Source organism: Ctenopharyngodon idella, chromosome 5 (assembly GCF_019924925.1).
Source record: "Ctenopharyngodon idella isolate HZGC_01 chromosome 5, HZGC01, whole genome shotgun sequence".
Classification (NCBI taxonomy): Eukaryota; Metazoa; Chordata; class Actinopteri; order Cypriniformes; family Xenocyprididae; genus Ctenopharyngodon; species Ctenopharyngodon idella.
The window spans coordinates 33,147,364-33,169,650 of NC_067224.1; the positions used below are offsets into that span (position 1 = coordinate 33,147,364).

Here is a 22,287-nt window from a genome sequence, read left to right on the forward strand (position 1 = left end):
TGGCCCTGCCCCCCTAAGTGCACATTAACTAATCCTACTACGGTGAGGGGTTGGCTCCTGAATATTAAGTAGGATACTTGACTGGACCCTGCAGAAAGGTAACCAAGCAACGTCAGTACGACCGAATTAATATTCAAGAGCTAAACCTTCATCATAGTAGGACTCGTACATTCAAATAGGAAAGCGAGAAAACTGCAACAGGACACTCACGTGTTTAGGAACCAAACATTGTCTCAGGCTGGTTAACCTAGAAGACTTTTTAATCCTTACTTGTAATTATCATGTTCATGCTTGTTACAGTCACATTTTGTATAATTATAGACTAGTACACATTAAATTTATGCAGTAGGCTCCGTATATCATTATTATTCATGAACAAACATACAGTATAAATGTGCTAAGAGTAGGCCTAAAAATCTCTTTTAAAAGTATGTTCCTTATAAACATGTTTTGGCAATTGGCATTACATGACAATTAATATATGTACATTTTAATGCCTTTTAAAACACAAAATAGCAAAATTGCTGAAGAAAAAAAGGTGTCACACATCGAATAGTAGGTAAAGAACATAAAGGTTATTATTGGTTCTCTTCTATTGCATGCTATCTGACCAAGCCAGTGATAGAGACCACAGCTGTGGTTTAAGCCAGTTATGATCCATGTTAAATAACAAAAATCCTGTTAACACACTCGTGAAACAGGATACAACCATTCCACTCTTAAATCCTAAATCATCTAACACCTACTCTGCCTGGTCGGTGCAGATAAAAAAAGACACGTCAAGTAGTGTCACTACTAAAGTCAAAGGATTGGTTTACCCAAAGTGCCCCTGGCAATTGAACAGGAAATGGAGAGGAAGTCAATCAGTGTGCCCACCCTTCCTGTCTGTTCTTCAACAGGCTGGACTGAGTCCAAGGATCACAGACAGAATTTTACTGAAAAACCCACTAGAGGTTAAGAGTCTGTGCTTCAAACTATATATATAAGTAGAGCACCACGTAGTGGTCGATCAGTAACAAGCTGGTAGGAGATGTTAAAGGGTTAGTTCACCCAAAAATGAAAATTGTCATTTTTTACTTACCCTCATGTCGTTCCACACCCGTAAGACCTTCATTCAACTTCGGAACACAAATTAAGATATTTTTGATAAACTCCAATGGCTCAGTGAGGCATGCATTGCCAGCAAGATCATTTCCTTTTTCAACCACTGATTCGAAACAAAAGATTCATAAAGCTTCGAAGCTTCATGAAGCATTGTTTTGAAATTGCCCATCACTAGATATTGTTGAATAAAGTCGTTATTTTGTTTCTCATCGCTTTATAATATTAATGTGGAACCACTGTAGTCACATGAACTGTTTTAAATATGTCTTTAGTAGCTTTCTGGGTATTGAAAAAAGAAATGATCTTGCTGGCGATGCAGGCCTCACTGAGCCATCGGATTTTATCAAAAATATCTTAATTTGTGTTCTGAAGATGAACAAAAGTCTTACAGGTGTGGAACAACATGAGGGTAAGACTTTTGTTCATCTTCGGAACACAAATTAAGATCTTTTTGATGAAATCTGAGAGCTTTCTGTTCCTCCATAAACAGCAACTCAACTGACACTTTGATGCTTCAAAAAGTTCATAAAGATATTGTAAAACTTATCCATATGAATTGAGCGGGTTAGTTCATATAAACAAACATTCATCAACTCAGTTGTGGTAAACAGAAGCTCAAGCATGTTTGCTTGATGCATGTGAGAACCAATGAGGTTCATTCTCGTGTGTTACGCAGCACATTTGAGCTTCCGCAAGAGGTTTGTTCTCATGCGTTAAGCTACTGTTTATGTTCGCCGATCAAGTTTATATGTGAATAAAAGCCTAAATTAAATCTGTTCATCATATAAAGCAATCGAGTCTCTTCAGAAAATTTGGACTAAACGACTCAATTCATATGGATTAGTTTTACTCTTTATGAACTTTTTTAAGCGTCAAAGTTTCAGTTGCGTAGCTGTCAATGGAGGGACAGAAAGCTCTTAGATTTCATCAAAAAGATCTTAATTTGCATTCTGAAGATGAATATCACTCTTACACATTTGGAACAACATGAGAATAAGTAATTAATGACAGAATTTTAATTTTTTGGAACTCTCCCTTTAAATGATCCTGAAAATAGTATAAAGTAAAATACCATGCATTAAATTGTGTGAATGCTGTAACGTTCATTAGTCTTGTGAATCATTTGCCTAATTCAAGTCAAGTCACCTTTATTTATATAGGCTATATCACTTTATACAATACAGATTGTTTTAAAGCAGCTTTACAGTGATAACAGGATAATGATTCAATGATGCAAACAGGGTTAATTTTGGCTCTACATCAACTCTAAAAGAAAACAGTGTCTTTGTTCAGCTGAAGTCAGTTCAGTGTTGATTCAGTTCCGTTGTAAAGATCATCAGTTATTAAATTAGTTCAGTTCATCTATAAAGCAGTAGGCCTAATTATGAGATATTAAATAGAAAGCACAAATCTAATTGGTAAAGACATTATTTCATGTCCCAACTCCCAACATGAATAACTAAAACAGTCAAAATAAAGATGGACACTCTGGTGCTCCCAAATGTTTATTTAAAAAGCTTTCAAATGTTTATGCTTTAAATAAATAAAATAGCCTACAAGTGTTATTTGATTCTCGTTCAATGCCATGATTTGTTCAAGGCAAACAAAAAGACAGAATAAAACAACAAAAAAGTAAATTGTCATACAAAATGTCTGCCTATTTATTGTACTGAAAGTTTCTTTGATTTATTTTAAAACAGATTGGGGCCAGTTATTAAACCTCCTGTTATGATTTCAGGCACAGAATAGAATGCGAGTTTCAGCAATATGAGTTTACATCGCCACCTTCTGGACATCACTAAACAATGCATCCGTGGCACTGAGTGGAACCATTTGGAGACATTGTAGACTTTAGCCCATATAACAAGTGTATAACTACAGCAATTCTAACTATAACAATTATATATATATATATATAAAAGCCACTAATATATATAGGAAAAGGCACACATCTCTCAATAAAAGGTCTAACAGCTGAAAATGCATATCAGAGCAAAAACCAAGCCATGAGGTTAAAAGAACTGCCAGAGTTTAGAGACAGGATTGTGTAAAAAAAAAAAAAAAAGATCTGGGGAATACTACACACACACACACACACACACACACAAATATATCTGCTGTACTGAAGGTTTACAAAAGCATGTGGCCTTCATAATCCTTAATGGACGAAGTTTGGAACAACCAGGACTTTTCCTAGAGCTGGCCTCCTGGAGAAGGGTCTTGGTTAGAGTGGTGACCAAGAAGCTGATGGTCACTCTTGTTGAGCTTCATGATCATATATGGAGATGGGAGAAATTTACAGAAGGACAAACATCACTGCAACACTTCACCGATCTGGGCTTCATGGCTGAGTGGAGAGACTCAAGCCTCTCCTCAGTAAGAAAACCAACTTGGATTAAAGCTGCAAGCTGCGATGAAAGGGCCTTCGCACCTGGGGCCACTGCCACCCAGAGGCCTTAGGAAAATAGTGAACAGTGGGCGATATGCATTTAAGCGTGTAAATATAGGAAAAATATGGCAAAGTCATTTTGACGTGCCACACTTCCTGCTGCCAACAGGTGGTGCTTTGACTATAAATGAATATTGCCATGTTGATGTCTTCAGGCCAGGACTATTATCAATCATGTGAATTTTAGGGCAGATTGTAAAATGTATGCCTGAGTTACAACAACTTCCTGTTTCGTGGCGTTAATCGCCTATAGCACTTAGCCAAGGGTTGCATGATTTCACGTGTTTCTAGCATGTTTGGTACTTCATGGCATATTGAAATGTGCTTCTGGGAGTGAATTAGAGTGCAAAGCATGCCAGAAGACTGTGAGAAACAAGATTCTCTGGTCTGATGAACCTCAGTTCCAAGCATCATGTATGGAGGAAACCAGGCACTGTTCATTGCCTGCCAGTAACAATAAGCAGATTTATCCTAGGTCACTAAAAAGGAAAAGAAAAATTAGATATTCGAAAATTAAGTGGATAACCACACTAAATACACAGTGGTAGTATAATACAAAAAGTTCGAAAACTCATGCACTCACTTGGGGTACATGAATAGGAAAACTCTTCATCAAGATAGTTGACACATCAGTCCCTAGCTTACTGATATAAGGCTTCCAGACATTATAAAACTGATCTGGCTGACCATTAACTAAACATGTTAAATGTTCCAATGGGATTAATTCCATTAAAATCTTGTGCCATCCAGATATAGTCGGAGTCTTATCACCTATCCATCTCATTAATATGTTTTTCCTGGCTGCAAATGTGAGAAAATTGTAAAGTCTCTTTTCATTTGATAAAGTCAAAGCTTTATCCGGCAGACCAAGGATCAACAATAGAAGATCCAAAACCAACTCCTTATCAAAGATATTACTTATTTCAAATACAATCTTTGCCCAGTATATTTGTAACTGATTACATGACCAAAGACAGTGAGTGATAGTGCCAACTTGTGTTTTGCACTTAAGGCATAGAGGTGAAAGGGTATTGTTAAGTAAAGGTGCTTTAACTTAGTAATGAATTACGGGTTTGAATACTTATGCAATTCAGTTTTTCCTTTTTAAAAAATTTGCAAAGTTGTCACACTAATCTGTTTTTTGCTTTGTTATTATGGTGTATGAGGTGTAGATTAATGTGAAAAAAAGTTTAAAGTAGTTTAACATAAGGCAGCAACATAACAAAATGTGAAAAAATGAAGGGGTTTGAATACTTTCACAAGCCACTGTACGCCATGTTTTGATTGGCAATATGATTTTGGGCTCACATGAAAATTAATAGTCAACATTAATGTAACCGGACAGTCACTGCATGAGGTGGATGGGAGGAAATCTCCCACAGAGCTAACCACCATCCTTCCTGTGGACTGAAGCTGGGCCATGACCCAAAAAGTGCCTTTAACCCTATGATCTTTCTCATTAGCAAATGCACAAACAACATCAACAAACAAACAAACAAAAAAACATCAACAGCCCTTGCCCCCCTCCATCACAATATCTTTCTGTCTGACTCCCTCACTCTATGAGAGAGGTGGGATCACGTCATGGTCCACATCCTTGCTGTGAAGAACAGCAGGGGACCCGAGAACATATTGGCCACAAAAGCTCCAGCACGAATTCTGAATAAAGGAGAAATCCCATTGACCGGAAGAACATGCAAGGGTGTCCAGTAGGGTCTCACGTTATCGGCCTATTCATCGGGCAACTCTCCCACTGCTGCCCCCTTTGGCTCCTGATTTAGTCACACCATCAGCCCTGATTGACAGATCCCCAGTCTTCCACTAACCCATCCCAGAATACACCGAGACGACTAAAGGGAGCTGGCAAACAAACAGAGAAATGTACAGTGTGTAAGTCAATCAGTTCTTAAACAGCTCTATCATCTAATTATTTACAGTTGACAATATGAGACAAAATGACAATTTGCTATGGTAAAAAACAAAATAATGATAATATTCAGGACAAACTGGCAAGTGCACAACCAAACCTTTTTCTTAGCATTATATTGTAAAATAAATCAACAATGTCTCTATTGTAATCTTTGGGTGATGTTTGCTATAGATGTGTGTCTGAAAGTGTTCTAATGTCCAAATTTGACCCAGGTGTCCATCAAAGCAAAAACAGCATCTCTGGGAACACAAGATACTTCTCGTTCCATGTAACCACAACTGCACTCCCAGTGGCCTTCCAGTCAGGTAACGATCTCTCGCTCTGGCTGGCCTGAGCCCTCCACTGGCACAGCAGTGAGCTGCTCACATTTACAAAGCTACACTTCACAAAGCCTCCGTGAAACTTTTCAACTACCAAACTCCATCAGAAGTCACTGGAGAATTGCAAAAAGAAGAAATCTCAATGATAATAGGAGATAATTTTCTATTATGACACATGAAATGTCATATCTGAAGCAATCACTTTTGCTTGTTGAATACGTAACACTATCACTTCTCACACATTTGCTAACATTATTTTTTGTATTATTTGATTAATTTATACAGTAATTTTAGTATATGATGCCATTTTTGGTGTCCAACAAATTATCTCATAATTATAATTTTATTAATGCCATAAATATGACTTTTTATCTTGTACTTAGCATCTCATAAATTTGACTTGAATTTATCAAAATTATGATTTACCAAAGCAAAGAATTTTATCTTATGTGTCGGAAATGGGCTTTCATAGGCCTGGCTACGTTATTAAAGTAAAAACTTTGATAGATAAATCCAATAATAATTTAAATCATGACAACTCTCTGAAGATTTTTAGCATGGTAATGGATATGACAATGTTAATGTATTTGGTCTTGGCGGAATAGATCTGCTACGCTGCTGCTAAATTGCTGCTGTTGATGTTTATTGCTGCTGCTGCAGAGCTAGTACAGGAACTTGCTACTGCCAATACATACGCCAAAAAGCTGTTGCGAGTAAGACATAGCACTGCTGCACAAATAGCATATATCAATAACTCATAGCAGATCTATACAGGTGGAGGGTTTTAGAGGAACTCTGAAGCGTGCTGCAAACTGCTATAGTGAATGTAACCAGCCATTTAAATGTGTGAGTAACAGCTTATTGGCTGCAGAAGTGACATGGACCAATCAGCTTGTGCCAAGTAGTTAATGCTGTAATTATCATCAGCTTGCATTAAGGACCCATCAGCCTGCGCCATCTAGAGTTTCATGACTGAACTATGTATAAATCCAAATTTCAGGTGCTCACATGCAGTGCATGGTGTTACCATCAAGATTAAAACCATTTTCACATGTTGATATTTAATGATTTATATATTGAAACCAAAAAATGAAGAAAAAAAAGACACCAGAAACATCAAAAGCTGATTATGTCGCAGTATATTTATATATAATTGCAAGTGGCTTACATTTACAATACACTTTTTGCTTTTTCATCCTGGTCATGACACTCTACCTTGTTAATCAGCTATCCTAAGCAGCTCACCTACAAAGTTTTTGCATATTTTCAAACCACTATTTTAAACCACCAAACCTCCATTTATTTTGTCAGTGCATATATAGCTGAATTTTTAAACTTATTAATCTCCTCAATTGTTCAGGGAAGGTTTACAAGAAATACTGCATTATGTGTGTTTGTGTTGGAACAGACACACATAAACTTTTATTTTTATTTTTTACTCGGATTAATCCATTTCTTCAAATCACATCTAATCCAACCTTGCACACAAAACAGAGTTTTGATTATTCTGTTAAGTACTGTAACTCAAACAATGCAACTTCACCCTTTCGTATTTGTCCAAGGTCATTAATACCTAAGAATTTGTAATCCATTGGCTCAATCAGCATTATTATTTTGTTCTTGGTAATTACAGAAACAGGTCAAATGTGTATAATTATGCTCTGGAATGCTTTTTTTTTAAACAAGCTGTAATATATAAAGCATATTGCCTTGGCATTTTCATAGGGCAAGTGCATCTCTGCACTTGCCCTTGTCTTTCTCAAGGCAGTAAACCAACAATCAATTAGAGTGTGGTTCAGTAACTGAAAGGGGCCTTTATGAATATAATTGATAATATTAAAACTATGTTTCAGTATAAGGATTGGGCTGAAACTTAATTTTGACTGAAGCAGGCCTTGTAGCGCCAGAAAAAAAGCTTAGTGGAGCATAAGCTGGCTAAGTCCTAAACAAGAGCTTAAAATGCTGCCTCATCCCGCAAAGTCCCTAATCACGGAGTTAGGAAATCTCCACTTAGGAGCTTTGGAGGCATGTGTGTGAATTAGTCTCACAGTCAACTCAAAACAAACAAAGAGTTAAAGCCATAAAACACGAGGGGTCAAAGTCAAGCAAGAACCGCTAGCAGCTGAATTAGATCCCTCAGATCAGCCTTTCCAGAAAAGCTCTCTGCACAGAGTTCGAGCAGAGCTGTTGAAATTGTTGCAATGTACTTGTATATTATCTTAAAGCTTCGGCTAAGAAAGTCCATTACAATGTACAAAACAATCGGCCTAGCAACAACACGAATATTTCCAATTTTACAAAGGGTATCTGGGTGTGACCATACTACCTACTACCAAAGAGGGGCGCTGCTCTCTCAAATGTGACCCAAAGTTGTCTGCGAGAAACATTAAACATTACATCCAGGATGATAAAAGACAGAAAATAGAAAGGACATTTTATACAATTAAAAAAACAAAACAAAAAAAAAACAAATCCTTGATATAATTTACTTTCTATAAAGTGTTTTGACAAAGAACACGTGATTGTTTGACTTCAAAAGCATTTCTTCGTGTGCCGTGTTTAGCTAAAGATTTAGGTTGAAGGGTGGTAATAGTGTCTGTTTCAACCACTGCCCTATATTCCTTCATTTAGACAGGGGTCTGTACAAACACTAGAGAGCAAGTAGGCTAAGGACACAAAAGTGAATGGGGCTTAGAGCCTGCTAAAGCAGAACTTTGACAGGTTATGTAGAAATATTGAATATATCCCTAATCTGATTAGCATTGTGCAAGGAAAAACTACAAGCCTTATAAATGCATGATTGCAGAGCCAGTCAATAGCAGAATGGGAAGTGAAAAATGCCATAAACTTCAAAAGCACAGTTCATGGTTAGTGAAGATAAAAGTTAAAATGTTTTCCTAATGCAGGAAGACTCAAAGTAATAATCTGACTAAATAAAAACACAGCATTTATGAAAAATAAAACATGCATCACACAAAAAATAAATGTTTTCCAATCACAATTTCCATCAGTAACATCCCACATACTACAGTGAGAAATGCAGCTCTCTGTTCAAATTACACTGAACATTTCAGCTGTACCCAAGCAGAGAATGGAAATGTTATTATCCGGATATTCAGTGGTTTGCAGTGGGCCAGACTCTAGTCTACTTTGTTTCCTTTTCACTCAGTTGTTTGGACCAGATTTTACATAAATATTTAGGCATTGCTCCGCTTGGTTCTGAGAATGGCTTTGATAGAGGATTACATATCCAGTGACCACTAATTCCAAAATTACACAAATAGTTTGTAATAAACAAATGACAAGAGCTCACGAGCACACATACTCAAAAACATCACCAAAGATGCAAGATTTGCTTTAGACTCCAAACACATCGCTATATGTTAACACGCATGTAATCCAAACAAACAAACAAATAAAATATTTGAAAATGGGTAAACTATAGCACATATTTTTGTCATGATGACAGTAAATAACCTTTACGTTTTGGAAGTAGGACAATTTTGTTACAGTAACTGTACCAGGTGTTTCTTGAACTTTTTTATATAAAGGTCACATTGGAAACTTTCAGTCACCCCTCATGTTTTATTTCTTACTACTTTTCAAATGCCTTTAACCTATAAATTATATTATAATGGCTACTTTAGGTAAGGCAGGTCAAATAATCTGCAATACAATGATTGCTAGGCAATAATCTTGATAAAATGGTTTACTTTCTTTCCTGAAAATAATTTTGGTTGGCATGTTGCTCACAGTCACATGCCACTGTGAGCTCAAAAAGGTGATGGGAGTGTATGATAATAAAATCATTACAGCTCTTTTCTCTTGTCTTGTCAAACTGACCCCGTGTCGGTCTACTATTAGGTACTATTATTATACTGTTAGGCTACGATATGGGTGAAATTAAAAATAATAAACTATTTAAATATTTATTGTGTGAAATATTGTAAAGCGATAGTTAAGGAAACTTAGTGACAGATACGGTTACCATGGGTACAATGTATTTACAATATTAATGCATTTAAACATCCACATGTTGATGAACACACTTGACTCCACCCTCTCGGCGTTCGAAAAAACTTTATTTACAACCAGCCTCAAGAACAACCCGTCATTTCAAAACATACGATATTAATAAACTCGGTAGGTATTTATGATTACATTATGTAATATAAACGAAGGTTTACATTTGCGATAAAATGTTCCATAGACGTGTACAGTTGTTATATTTAATGCTGAAATAATACGACAGTAGCCTTAGCCCGTTAATCCTGCATTAGAAATCAAGCTATGCTGCACAATGAACTAACCCGGTGTGCTCTCGTATTTTGTTTGTGTTTTAACTGATGAAATGCACATGCTGGATTTGTACAGTAAAGGTTTCACTTCCTCTTCACTGATTAACAGAGTATAATCTATAAAGGTAGTTAGCTGGTTGGCTAACCTTGTTTTGGTCACACTGACATTTAGCACGTTCATTTGTCGGGCATGTGTCATTATGTATTTTTGGCCAGGATTAAAGGACTTTTTCAAACGTGCGTGGTTAAAATTCCACAATTAAATCTGTTATAATAATACCATCATAATAATCTTGATGATTCATCAGTATTGCTGTTATAGACTCAAACTGAGGCACAAATGTCACCAACACGGTAGCCCTTTAAGTTATGTTTACAATGTGGCCATATGAGTTATAATTGACCGTTCACATATTTCCATTAATGTAAATCTCTCTCTAAATATCCCAGGTACAAAAGCTTTATTTTGCATGGGAGCCAAACATCATCCACTTACTAAAAGGGTTTGATTTTATTTATGGAACAAGCTCAAGATCATTTGTAGCTTCTGTGGAATATAACAGATCCTGTGCGGACAATGGCATCGGAGGAGATGGAAGGTTTGTGCCCATTACCAGAAGTGGCGGGCATCAAGGTAGAGCCTTCGGTCAGCATTGGCTCAGTGGAGGATGCCAACTCACAGAACGCCATGGGCATAAAGTTTATTTTACCCAATCGCTTTGACATGAACGTATGCTCACGCTTCGTTAAGTCGCTGAACGAGGAAGACAGTAAAAACATCCAGGACCAGGTGAACTCTGATTTGGAGGTGGCCTCTGTGTTATTTAAAGGTAAAGCAAATGCATGGAGGAAAATGACCACCTTTTCGATGAATATAGTTGTCGGGAAAATCTTTAAGATGTCTTGTTTCTGTTTTTTCTCTCTCTACAGCAGAGTGTAATATCCAAACATCTCCCTCACCTGGTATTCAGGTTAGGCATGTGTACACGCCATCGACCACCAAACACTTCTCTCCAATAAAGCAGTCCACCACACTCACCAACAAACACCGTGGGAACGAGGTCTCATCCACACCGTTGCTTGTTCACTGTAAGGCTTCTGATTTCTCATTCTCATTTCATTTGGCAAAACTGTCCACTGATATTTGTCAGTGTACTCCAGTGGTGTCCAATCCTGCTTCAGGAGGGCCACTCTCTTGCAGAGTTTGGCTCCAACTCCAATTAAACACCCCTGAACCGAGGCAATCAAGGTCTTCAGGATTACTAGGATCTTCCAGGCAGGTATATTGGGACAAGTTGGAGGTAAACTCTGCAGGACGTTGGCCCTCCAGGACCAGGACTGGACACCCCTGACCACTAAAACCGTCACTGTAACTTCATCTTCAACTTTTTTTTCTCTTTTCTAGCACTGTCTATACATCAATTGGCAGCACAAGGAGAGATGGTGTTCCTAGCAAGTCGAATAGAACAAGGCAAGTTTGTTTGTAAACTTGATGTGAAGCAAAAGTGCAGTTTGATCTTAAATACACTACTGTTCAAAAGTTTGGAGTCGTAAATGTTTTTGAAAGTTTATTACGCTCACCAAGATTTGATCAAAAATAGTAAAACAGTAATATTGTGAAATTATTACAATGTCAATGTTAAATAATTGTTTCTATTTTAATATATTTTAACATGTAATTTATTCCTGTGATGGCAAAGCAGCAATTTTAGCAGCCATTACTCCAGTCTTCAGTGTCACATGATCCTATAGAAATCATTATAAAATGCTGAAACATTTATTATTATTATCGGTGTTGAAAATAGTTGTGCTGCTTAATATTTAATATAGATACAGCATTTATTTGGAATAAAAATCTTTTGCAACATTATAAATGTTTTTATTGTCACTTTTGTTCAAATCAACATGTCCTTGCTGAATAAAAGTATTTATTTACTTGTAATTATTATCTCTTTGGTCAATTATGTCTAACATTGTGATAAATGAGGAGTTGACACTTACCTTCCTTTTTCTTTTTAAATTAGAGTCTGTGATAAATCTGCAGGATGAGGAGGGATTCACCCCACTGATGTGGGCAGCAGCTCATGGACAGATTGCTGTGGTGGAGTTTCTGTTACAGAGTGTGAGTGCAACATACTGTACACTTTCACTACTTCAAAGTTGTTTAACTGATCACTGAGATCAAATTGTCCAAATATACCTGCACAAAGCAATCAGTTAGCATTCCTATTTATGTCAGTGGCAAATGCTCGTCTGGTGCATGCTGCCATCTTTGCTTTGTGGGCTCTCTGTTCCGGGAGCTTTGTTATTCTTTATTCTGTCTCCCCTCTTTCATTCTTTTAAAATTTTAGCTAAAAGACTCAGTACACAAAGTAGAAGTCAAATTGATTGGCTGAATCTCTAGATAGATACTCACAGTCCTTTGCTTTCAGGGTGCAGATCCTCATCTCTTAGCCAAAGGGAGAGAGAGTGCACTGTCACTGGCCTGCAGTAAAGGGTACACAGATATTGTCAGAATGCTTATCGACTGTGGAGTTGACGTCAATGAGTATGATTGGGTATGTGGTCACATTTTTTATTTCTGAAGACATCTATAAGTTCTGTAAATGCCAATCATGTGTCGGTGTCTATAGTATGGTATAGTACTTTGCCAGATATGCTGGTAGTTCAACAGCAATGAAAATGGATGTGACGGGTTTGTTGGGTGGGGGTCAGATAGTAAGTGACAAATAGTCAGAGTTTTTCATAGTATTGTTATATGGTGTGAATATACTTCTTGCTATTACTTGAACTGTGAGGTGTAATTGCCAAAATCAATGTTTAAGCAAGAATTGATTAGCACTTATGTATTTTTCAGAATGGTGGTGCTCCGCTACTCTATGCAGTGCATGGTAATCATGTTCGCTGTGTGGAAATCCTCTTAGGTAAAAGGCTTACTTTAAAATTACTTAATTTCACTGCAATGCATAGTGTATTGAACATTACTTCTAATCACTGGACAGAGAGTGGAGCTGACCCAACCATGGAATCAGACTCTGGGTTCAACGCTATGGACATGGCTGTGGCGATGGGCCATAGAAATGGTAACTGACAAGATTACCATCGGTGTTAAATACCATCAAACTTTAAGATATGACTATTTTATGAAGCTGAGATCATTAAACTTGTACCTGTTTTGTGTGGGTCTTACTGTCTTAACTTGCATGTAATTGTAATTCTTCACATTGTTGTTTCCCAGTCCAACAGGTTTTAGAGGCTCATCTTCTGAGGCTTCTGCAAGGTATCAAAGAATAACCACAGCAAATACAAGAACTGGAGTGAATATTTGAGTGTTACAAGTGTTTAAAATCTGATGAAGTGAATTGTCATTTTTGAATCCACCATTAAATGAACATACTAATGTACAGATCAACAAACATCACAACTGCTGACATCAGAACTTGAGTTTTGAATTTACTAATATATATGTGTGTGTGTGTGTGTGTGTGGTTTTGTTTAGTTAATGTGGTGTGTTTTAGGTCACTGATCTTTGCCTATTTGTGATGTGTACTTGAAAAGCTATTTAACTTGCCATTTAATGCAAAAGGATGCCGTTTCACATTAAACTTGACAGGTATTATGAATGGTTCATAAAAAGTAGTAAATCTAAATCGGGTACTTGAGAATCAATGGAGTGGAAAAGAACATGGTGCAAAATCAATTTACAGCGAGTTTTTCCAAGTACTAATTCAACTGTCACTTGTTTTGCTGTTGCACCCAGCAAGATTTTGTTCAGGTTTTACTCTTTGGATTGCCCTCTTTTTATGGCAAATTTTGTTCTACAAAACTGTAAATAAACCTTTACTTACACTAAAGGATGCATCTGAGTTATGTCTGAAAAACAAGTAATTTAAAGTGTTTTACTCTAGAAATGCACTGCATTTCTAACATGAGTTTTTGTAAAAAAAAAAAAAAAAAAATTGTACTAATCTCTAAGGAATCATAATTGTGTTTGTTTACAGCATGGAGTGACCTCATCCCCAATTAAACAACAAAACAACAGTATTTAATAAGCTTTTTGTCAATAGCAAATGTTTATTTCCAGATGTTGATTCAGACAAGCTCAAAATGAGTGAGCCTCAGTAACAGGGAAGGTGGAGGCAAAGATGCCTCTTGGACCGCACAGGCAAACACACATACTCATAAAACTGTGTATGAACTTGTGTGGTTCAATCAATCTCACACTCTCAGCTTGGACACATGAGGGCCACAGCAGTGCACAAAAAAGATATAGGAGATTCAGGGATGCAATATATTTATAAAAGAAAAGGGGGTGGAAAAAAGTCCCACAAGTCTCCGCTGAGACCAGAGATTTCAAACGCCTTTCCTTCCCATGACGTTAATTTGCCTCATTCTTTGAAGCCTCATCGAAATTCTCCACGAGATCTGCAAAGAGAGAAAACGTGGATTCATTAAAACAATATCAGATCTACATGTAGGCAACTCAAAGGGGTTACAAAGACTTAACACTTGTAGGAAATACAGGATTTATGAAGAAACATTTAATCAATGTGAGTGATGACTAAAGGCTGATTTATACTTCTGCGTCAAACCTACACCGCTGTGTGTAGCACACATAGCCTATTTAACAACTCAAGATGCAACAAAAGTAGCTGTGTTTGCTGCCATCGCTGCTGCTTCAACAATGTACACAACAAGCTGCTTCTTAAACCTTTGCCTTGATTCTGTCAGGGACAGACGCAGACAACAACACAGAAGTATAAATGAAAACATTTAAGTAGCCTATGGCATAGAGGCTACGACATAGGTCTGACGCAGAAGTATAAATCAGCCTTAAGGAGCCGTTTACACAACACCATTTTCAACTAAAAACAGAAAACTTTTATGCGTTCATTTACATGACAGCAGCATTTTGGGGGCCTGGAAATTTAAACTTTTTAAAACGGGTTTCAGAGTGCACATTTTGAAAACAATACCGTTATTGTCTCTGTATAATCTACAAAAACACAAATTTGTGAAAACGGGTGATGTCATGCACATGCGTATATAGACGCATAGTTTTCCTTTACAAAGTGACATCGCCAACTACTGGTCTGGCAGCATAGTGCAGCGTTTTTAATTGTTTTCGCGGAATCGTTTTGACAATGTTATCATCTGTACACGAAAAAGGCAAAGGAAAAACTTTTTTATTAGTACACTCATGTAAACGTAACCTAAATCTCATCTTTATGAAACACTGAGTGTTTATAGACATGATCTGAAAAAGCAATTTCTGTGCCTTTCACTTGTGTGAGCTCGCGTGTGTAAGTGATTTCCATAGAGAACAAACGAGCACTAGGAGACTGAAGTCCACAGCTGTAAAAATGAAACCGCAGAGGATCAAAGCAGGTTGCCTTTTAGGAGATGAAATCTGATAAATGGAATATCAACTTTTCTGCTCCAGGGCGTCAGAGTGGGAATCACTAACAGAAGGCTGAACTTTGATTGTTTTCAGAGGGGACAGAAAAGGTTGAATCTCAGTAATGGGCAGAATGGCACAAGCTGTTAACCCTTTTTGTCATCGCACGGGTGAGCTAATTTTGCAGTGTCGGAGATGTAATCATACTGTACATGTGCAAGACTTGAGTTACTAACTGGAGTTTGCTCAGGAAGGAGAACTGGGGAATTGTAATGGCAACCGTATGTGTTCGCCCCCCCTCTTTAAAAAGAAAAGCAAACCGAGCTTTCAGTGCTCATAAACAATAGAGGAGATTTTAAACACTTGTATATGTTGACAATGTAACAGCCTAGACAACCTGCTGAAACCCTCCTTTTTTGGACATTTGCACAACACAAGCAACTACGCTGCTCTAACGTAAGCAAGCGTGCTATGCTTACATTACCACACGCACAGAAACACATATGGTAATGATTGTGGAGTTCAAGCTAGGAGGCATATAAAATACTCAAGGAATAATAGGAAATGTAAGCGAAATAATCTTATGGTTAACGCGTGTTGCAACTTAAGATATGATTAAAACTGATTAGGGAAGGGGGAAAAAAGGTCCAGAGCAACATACTGACCTGGAACTTCGTCATCATCTTCCTCTCCACCAGCTACCGGTGCCTTTCCATCACCAGCTGAAACAAAAGGGAGAAAAAGGTAAAATAATGTTCCCCATTATGAATAATACACAATGTTAGTTGGAGATTAGAGCATTTACAGTCAATTATAATACTGTCAAAAGAGACTACAAAATATATTTCCTTAACAGCATGGATAAACATGCATATATTATAGGATCCATCAGCTCAGATTAACCACAAGCCCTAACAGAGCAAGAAATATCACTTCTAATCAACAGAATTAAGCCTTCAGACATACATTAGCCCAAACTTTAAAGAGAGAGGGTTCAAAAAGCTCAAAAATATCCACTTTTGCATTTAATAGAATAATGAGTATTTTAGTCTTCCTTTACATCACGGTTGTCCAAACTGGGGTTTGAGTTAATGAAAATTAAAAAAAAAAAATAAGAAAATTAAATACCAAAAAAAAAAAAACTAACAAAAGATGACATTGGTTTACCTGCATGTGAATTGACCACTAAAGGGATAGTTCACCCAAAAATGGAAATTGTCATCATTTACTCACCCTCATGTTGTTCCAAACCCATAAGACTTTCGTTCATCTTTGGAACACAAATGAATATATTCTAAGAAACTTTTCAGATTTCATTTCTTTTTATTGACAGCCCACGCAATTACCAATTTAGTTCTTCAAAAAGTTCATAAGGGGATCATAAAACTAATCCATTTGAATAGAGTGGTTTAGTCCATATTTTTTTGAAGGGACTCAATCACTTTAAATAATACAAATTTAATTTAAGCTTTTATTCACAAACATTCATCAACACATTAGTTGTAGAAAAAAGCTCAAGCATGCTTCCTTGACGTGGGAGAACCAATGAGGTTCATTTTCGTGTTACGATCGTGTCTCTAAAATGCTCAATTCATATGGATTAGTTTTACGATCTCTTTATGAACTTTTTGAAGCATCAAATTGGTAATTGTGTGGGCTGTCAATAAAGAAAAAGAAAGTCTCATCATTTGAGTTCCGAAGATGAAGAAAAGTCTTATAGGTTTGGATGACATGAGGGTGAGTAAATTACAATTTTTTTCATTTTTGGGTGAACTAACCCTTTAACCAACATCAAAGAACTGATAATATGTGACCATGTTAAATTGAAACGTTAGCTTAAAATCTTCAGAGACACTAAATATTTTAGGTCAAATGTGTTCGGGCTGACAAAATAGGTATGGTTATTAACTGTTATTAAAAGTTATTAAGGGTATTCCTGTTTTAGACACTCAGTCAAGGCTTAAATAACCAACTAAAAGTCTATTTTAAAGTACACTCTCTAGGAAAAGACCAGCAGAAATGACACACCCCTCCCCCAAAAATGCACTTACACCTGTTAGCAACACACACTACTTTGTGGGGTTAGTTAGTAGTTCACTATGCTGCTAGCTGCATAAAATGAAAGAAACAATGAAATGTGACACACTGCCTCTAACTCGTGCAATCTGACCCATTTAGAGACCTGAACACACCTTGTTTGGGCAGGGCCTCCGCAAGTCTGCGCAGACTGGTCAGGCTGTCAGCGCCCAACTGGTTGAGGATAGAGGGCAGCATCTCTGTCAGCTGCTTGGTCTCGGCGTGGCCTGTGATGGTGAAGGTATTGGCTGCCAGTGAGGCCTGCACTTTGGGATTGTTGAAGTGGATCACCGTGCCCTGGTTTGTGAACATGTTCACCTGCAAAGTAGCAAGACCAAGTTGAAAGATCAAAGCATTTGTGTACATAGAAAGATTTCAAATTTCATGGGTAAATGTGGACATGTATTCAGTTGAGCCAAACCTTACCTCCTCAATGCCAGAGATGTTATTTACTCCCAATTTCTTTAAGGAGAACTGGAGCTTTTTGTCATCAGCAGTAGCCGTTCTGTGGACCACCTTCTTCTTTCTGCGAGCGGTGCCCTATCAAAACAAAACACAACACCATCAATATGTGAGGAAATACTCTTATTTGGTCTGATATTTATGCAGTAAATATACATTAACCAGGTTTCAATGTTTGTTTATCAGCACTTACCTTTCCACCGATGCGGACTTGTGCCTGCAACTTGGCTAATTTCTCCTGGTTCATTATCGTTTCTTTCATCTGTAAGACAGAAGGGTGTCAATGATATTGTGGAGTGCGGAATGAAGTTACAGCAAAAATGAGTTTCAGGGGTGCGGTCTGAATGACACATTCAGCGGACAAACTTCTCTTTAGCCTGCAAAACTTCAACACACACACTCACGCAGCCATTACTAAAACGTCCAAATTAAGTTCTTGCTTATTTTCAAACACGTTGAACAAGTCAGAACACGAGTATTTTATTGGAGGAGCAGCGGCTAGTAAAGAGCAAAAGATCTGAGCTGGCTGTCAGGCCTGTTGAGCAAGAGCGACCACTTAACTAAAGCAGTAAAAGTCAGGTAGTTGTTACACCCGCACAATAACTCTCCAAGACCGATGCTACTTTGCAGCGCTTCAAAGTCTTAAATACAAAACTCTGAATAAACAGATGTTCTTAATCCACAAAGAAAAACCGTTAGCCAATTTATTAGACGAACTACGGAAAAGTCGTAACAAATAAAGACGATATCAGCATTCTGTCTGTAAATATAGATTTAAAACACATTAGATAAATCTGTCGCGTGCGGAGACTCGTTGAGTTTGTTTCCAGTGCGCTAGCAGCAGTGCTATTATCACGCGCTCTCAGGCAGGCCTGGGTCTCCTCCGGCAGGGCCGAATCTCACCCGAACCAATTCAGGCATCTTTCCGCTGGTGATTCTTACAAAACAGCAGCCGCTTTTGGTAAATAAGGTACTTATTTACCTTGAGCCTCGGAACCAGGAGTGGTTGTGCAGGAAATAGAGTATTTTAGAGCTCCTCACTGACCTGCACGCTAGCAGCAAACACACGCGGAGAGCAAGATGGAAGCGAGAGAGGAAGACGGAAGTGACGACAGGGCTGAAATGCGACACAGTGGGCTGGATCCAGAAACCATGCCTGCCTGCCTGCCTGCCTGCCCTGCACTCTGGGCCAAGAATAGAGTTCGGTCAGCATTGTCGGCTCTCTTTTGTGGGATATTTATGTAATGTAATAAGTTAAAAGTGAGTTTAAACACAATATCGTCTCAATATGTTCTTTACGTGAACACTTGGTATTGAAATCCTGCCCCTAAAATACGGTGGGATTCATGTTCAATAACTTTGTCGAGTTATATATGTTGACTTTGCCTCAGATCAATATGCAATTTCAAATCAATAAGCAGTTTTATAAGCATTAATAACAATAGCCTAGCCCATTTAAAATGGCACTGCTTTGTGGGAAAACGTCCATTAAAGTGTATTTATAGCCTATTGAACAGTATTTAGCCTACACAAATTGTATTCTGCTGCATATAACAAACAATAAACAAACAAAAAATGTATGAAAAAAAAGTTAAATAAATAAATGTATAAAAATGTGAACTTAGAAGAAATAAGTTCACGTTGCATTAAATTATGAAATCTGGATTTGCACATGAAATCCTCAGAGAATAAATTACTCGTGTTAGGCACGAGGTAGAATCGCTGAGCTGTTTCCAGAAAATAATTTGTTTTTCTAGAAAATAAACTGTAAAAAATAACTAAGCGTTCGACAATAGCCTATTTCGAAATAAATGATTTTCCCTCTTTTAGGCTACTCGATAGATTATATAATAGGCAGTCAGATAACCACTTTATAGAATTTTTCAAGAACTTTTGAAATGCTCACATGCCCACACGTTATAACTTTATGTTTTATGCCGTGCAAGTGAAATTAATTGTAGAGCACATGAATCCCTGCAGATGTTAGGTTCCATTCTTATTATATTCATGGGACTTGTCACCCAGAGCAACCGTGGCAAGGAAGCGCTTTCATGGTAGCCTACCCTGTGGCACGGAAAGCGCCTGCTCACCCCTCCGGGACTTTAGAAACACTTTAGATGTGGTTTAACCACACATACAAGCCCTGACCCAGCTCACGGCGCCCCGGTTCTCAAAACTCTATTTCATTCACTCGCACGCGCAGAATAATTAAGCCACAGCCAATAGGAACATCACTGCCAGTTATTGTGATGCCCTGATCTGGAATTGTGCTCTTTCCAAACAAATAGGCCTGCTATCCAACACTTAGCCTATGATAAAGTGTTATTTTTTAAATAATGGCTATATTAAAAAAAAAAAAAAGAAAAAAGAATTTAGCCTATTTTTTTTTTTTTTTCGAACCCAGTGAATTTAAACAATTAGTTTAGGGTTAATAGCCTATAATGTCCTGCTGAAAGTTTACTACGCTTTCTGACCGATCTGCAAAATTTCATTTGTGTGGCTTCTTTGAAATCATGCCGAAATATGCAGCAGCGATGAAGCAGCTATAAGGTTGGTAGGCAAAATTTACTGCCTTTGTCTCTGATGTAGCCTAGCTAAACAGCATCTTTTTGTGTCAGAGTTGAAAGTCAATACTCCCACTATCGTTTTGGTTTCACTAAATAGTTTAAGCAGCTTACGACTGCCTTTTGACTTAACCCACAAAGAACATGCTTTTCTATAGGCTACTATAATTAATCTTTCCTCGCCATTTTGCAGCACGATTAACGTTTAGCTAACTGTTAAATCTATATTAGCCTATAGGCTAGCTATAGCTACAAACAATCACGATTATGGTAGCATCGTTATATAGCAGGTTCAGTCCCTAACATCAATAGCCTACTTTTTCTTTTCTTTTCTACATCCAGCCAAACTTGTGAAAAAAAATGGACCAACGCTAATAATTAAAGACTGATGTTTTTGTTAGAGAAGCTTTGATTATGAAAATGATTTTAAAGTTGAATGTAGCTATTTAATTATAAATAGGCTATACAAATATTGAGTTATAAAACGAATTCACTTTAAATTAATTTTATTTGTTTTTAGCAATCCAGACTTGCTTGCAAAATAATATATTTTTTTTAAGTATTTGTAAAATAATAATCCTGTGGAACCAAAACAGAAACGCTTAGCTAAAATTTAGATAAACAAAACAGATAGAAGGATATATAACTCCAGTATGATCTGAACTGCCGCGAGATGGCGCTCTCACTGCCCTTAATAACTGCTGGCTGAAGTAAATATATGTTAAATACACAAGCCTGACCACATGAGTTACCATAAAACGGCCATCAAACCGGACCAGATGTTTTTGCAATCATACAAAAATACCCCTTATACCCACTGCATCCTCCAGAACCAACATGAAACTGTAATAAAGAAGGAAAAGATAATTCATTTTGAGGAGTTTGAAAAGACCTTCATTTTATGTCGGGTACACGAGTTTCTATGGGTCAGCGTTGTGTGTCCTTTTGGACAAGTGTTTTCATCACTCCTAACCACAAGTTGTTTTAGTAGCCAACTTTATATAAAATTTTTCTGTTTTTCTTTCTTTTCTTTTTTCTTCTTCTTTTTTTTTTTAATTGACAGAGCGAGCTTCGTAACCGAGTATTGTTTTGTTTTTTTTAGCCCTACTAAATTATTAGTAAACTAAATTATTACTAAAACCGTTTATGATGATAATTATTATTATTATTACAGTAATAATAATAATAACAATGGAGTGAAGATACTATGACGTGAGTGTATACATCTGTTATATTTGATAATTGTTTAGGATATTAAAACAAATAATTAACAAATGAATGAAAATGGTGCAAAACAATACGCCTAAATATTAAATATTTTAATGCAGTGTGTGTAAGTGCTTTGTTAACCACAACAAATAGGCTTCACACTTGATAGACTTTCTAGGCCTATTTAATATTCAGCTATCGAGAGTAATAGCATTCGGCTTCATAGGCTCACTGTAAAAACAAACATGGGAAAGAAAACAAAAAAAAAACAGACACTCTCCTTGAAAGGGGAAATAACTTAAACACTATTCAGCTGAATTTACAAAAAAAAAATTACAAAATTTTTTTTATTTTACAAAGGAATTATTTTATTCCGCGAGTCATAATTGAATTTTAATCCTGATTATAGCCTATTTAATTATGATGAGCCGTGGATAGGCTACTCTACTTTTGGTTTTGTATTTTCAAGCAGCATTA

The 22,287-nt window shown here is 37.0% G+C and overlaps 2 protein-coding genes across 3 annotated transcripts; one reads left to right on the forward strand and one right to left on the reverse strand.

Annotated features, from left to right (window-relative positions):
• Nucleotides 1-9,826: 9,826 nt before the first annotated feature.
• Nucleotides 9,827-13,955, forward strand: ankra2 (ankyrin repeat, family A (RFXANK-like), 2). The gene is made up of 9 exons (XM_051893960.1): nucleotides 9,827-9,946; nucleotides 10,552-10,931; nucleotides 11,032-11,190; nucleotides 11,507-11,572; nucleotides 12,126-12,223; nucleotides 12,534-12,659; nucleotides 12,959-13,025; nucleotides 13,104-13,184; nucleotides 13,340-13,955. Exons 2-9 carry the CDS (start codon nucleotides 10,679-10,681, stop codon nucleotides 13,393-13,395), a joined length of 906 nt encoding a protein of 301 aa, XP_051749920.1. The 5' UTR covers nucleotides 9,827-9,946; nucleotides 10,552-10,678; the 3' UTR covers nucleotides 13,396-13,955.
• A 190-nt stretch (nucleotides 13,956-14,145) lies between these two features.
• Nucleotides 14,146-19,180, reverse strand: btf3 (basic transcription factor 3). 2 transcript variants are annotated; one of them, XM_051893961.1, is made up of 6 exons: nucleotides 19,083-19,180; nucleotides 18,231-18,299; nucleotides 18,002-18,115; nucleotides 17,692-17,893; nucleotides 16,165-16,221; nucleotides 14,146-14,526 (listed from the first exon to the last, which is right to left on the reverse strand). In XM_051893961.1, the coding sequence occupies exons 2-6, from the start codon at nucleotides 18,297-18,299 to the stop codon at nucleotides 14,480-14,482; spliced, it is 489 nt and encodes a 162-aa protein (XP_051749921.1). In that variant the 5' UTR covers nucleotides 19,083-19,180; the 3' UTR covers nucleotides 14,146-14,479. The 2 variants fall into 2 exon arrangements, with proteins under 2 accessions (XP_051749921.1, XP_051749922.1); XM_051893962.1 differs by having other exon boundaries at nucleotides 19,020-19,153.
• Nucleotides 19,181-22,287: the final 3,107 nt, after the last annotated feature.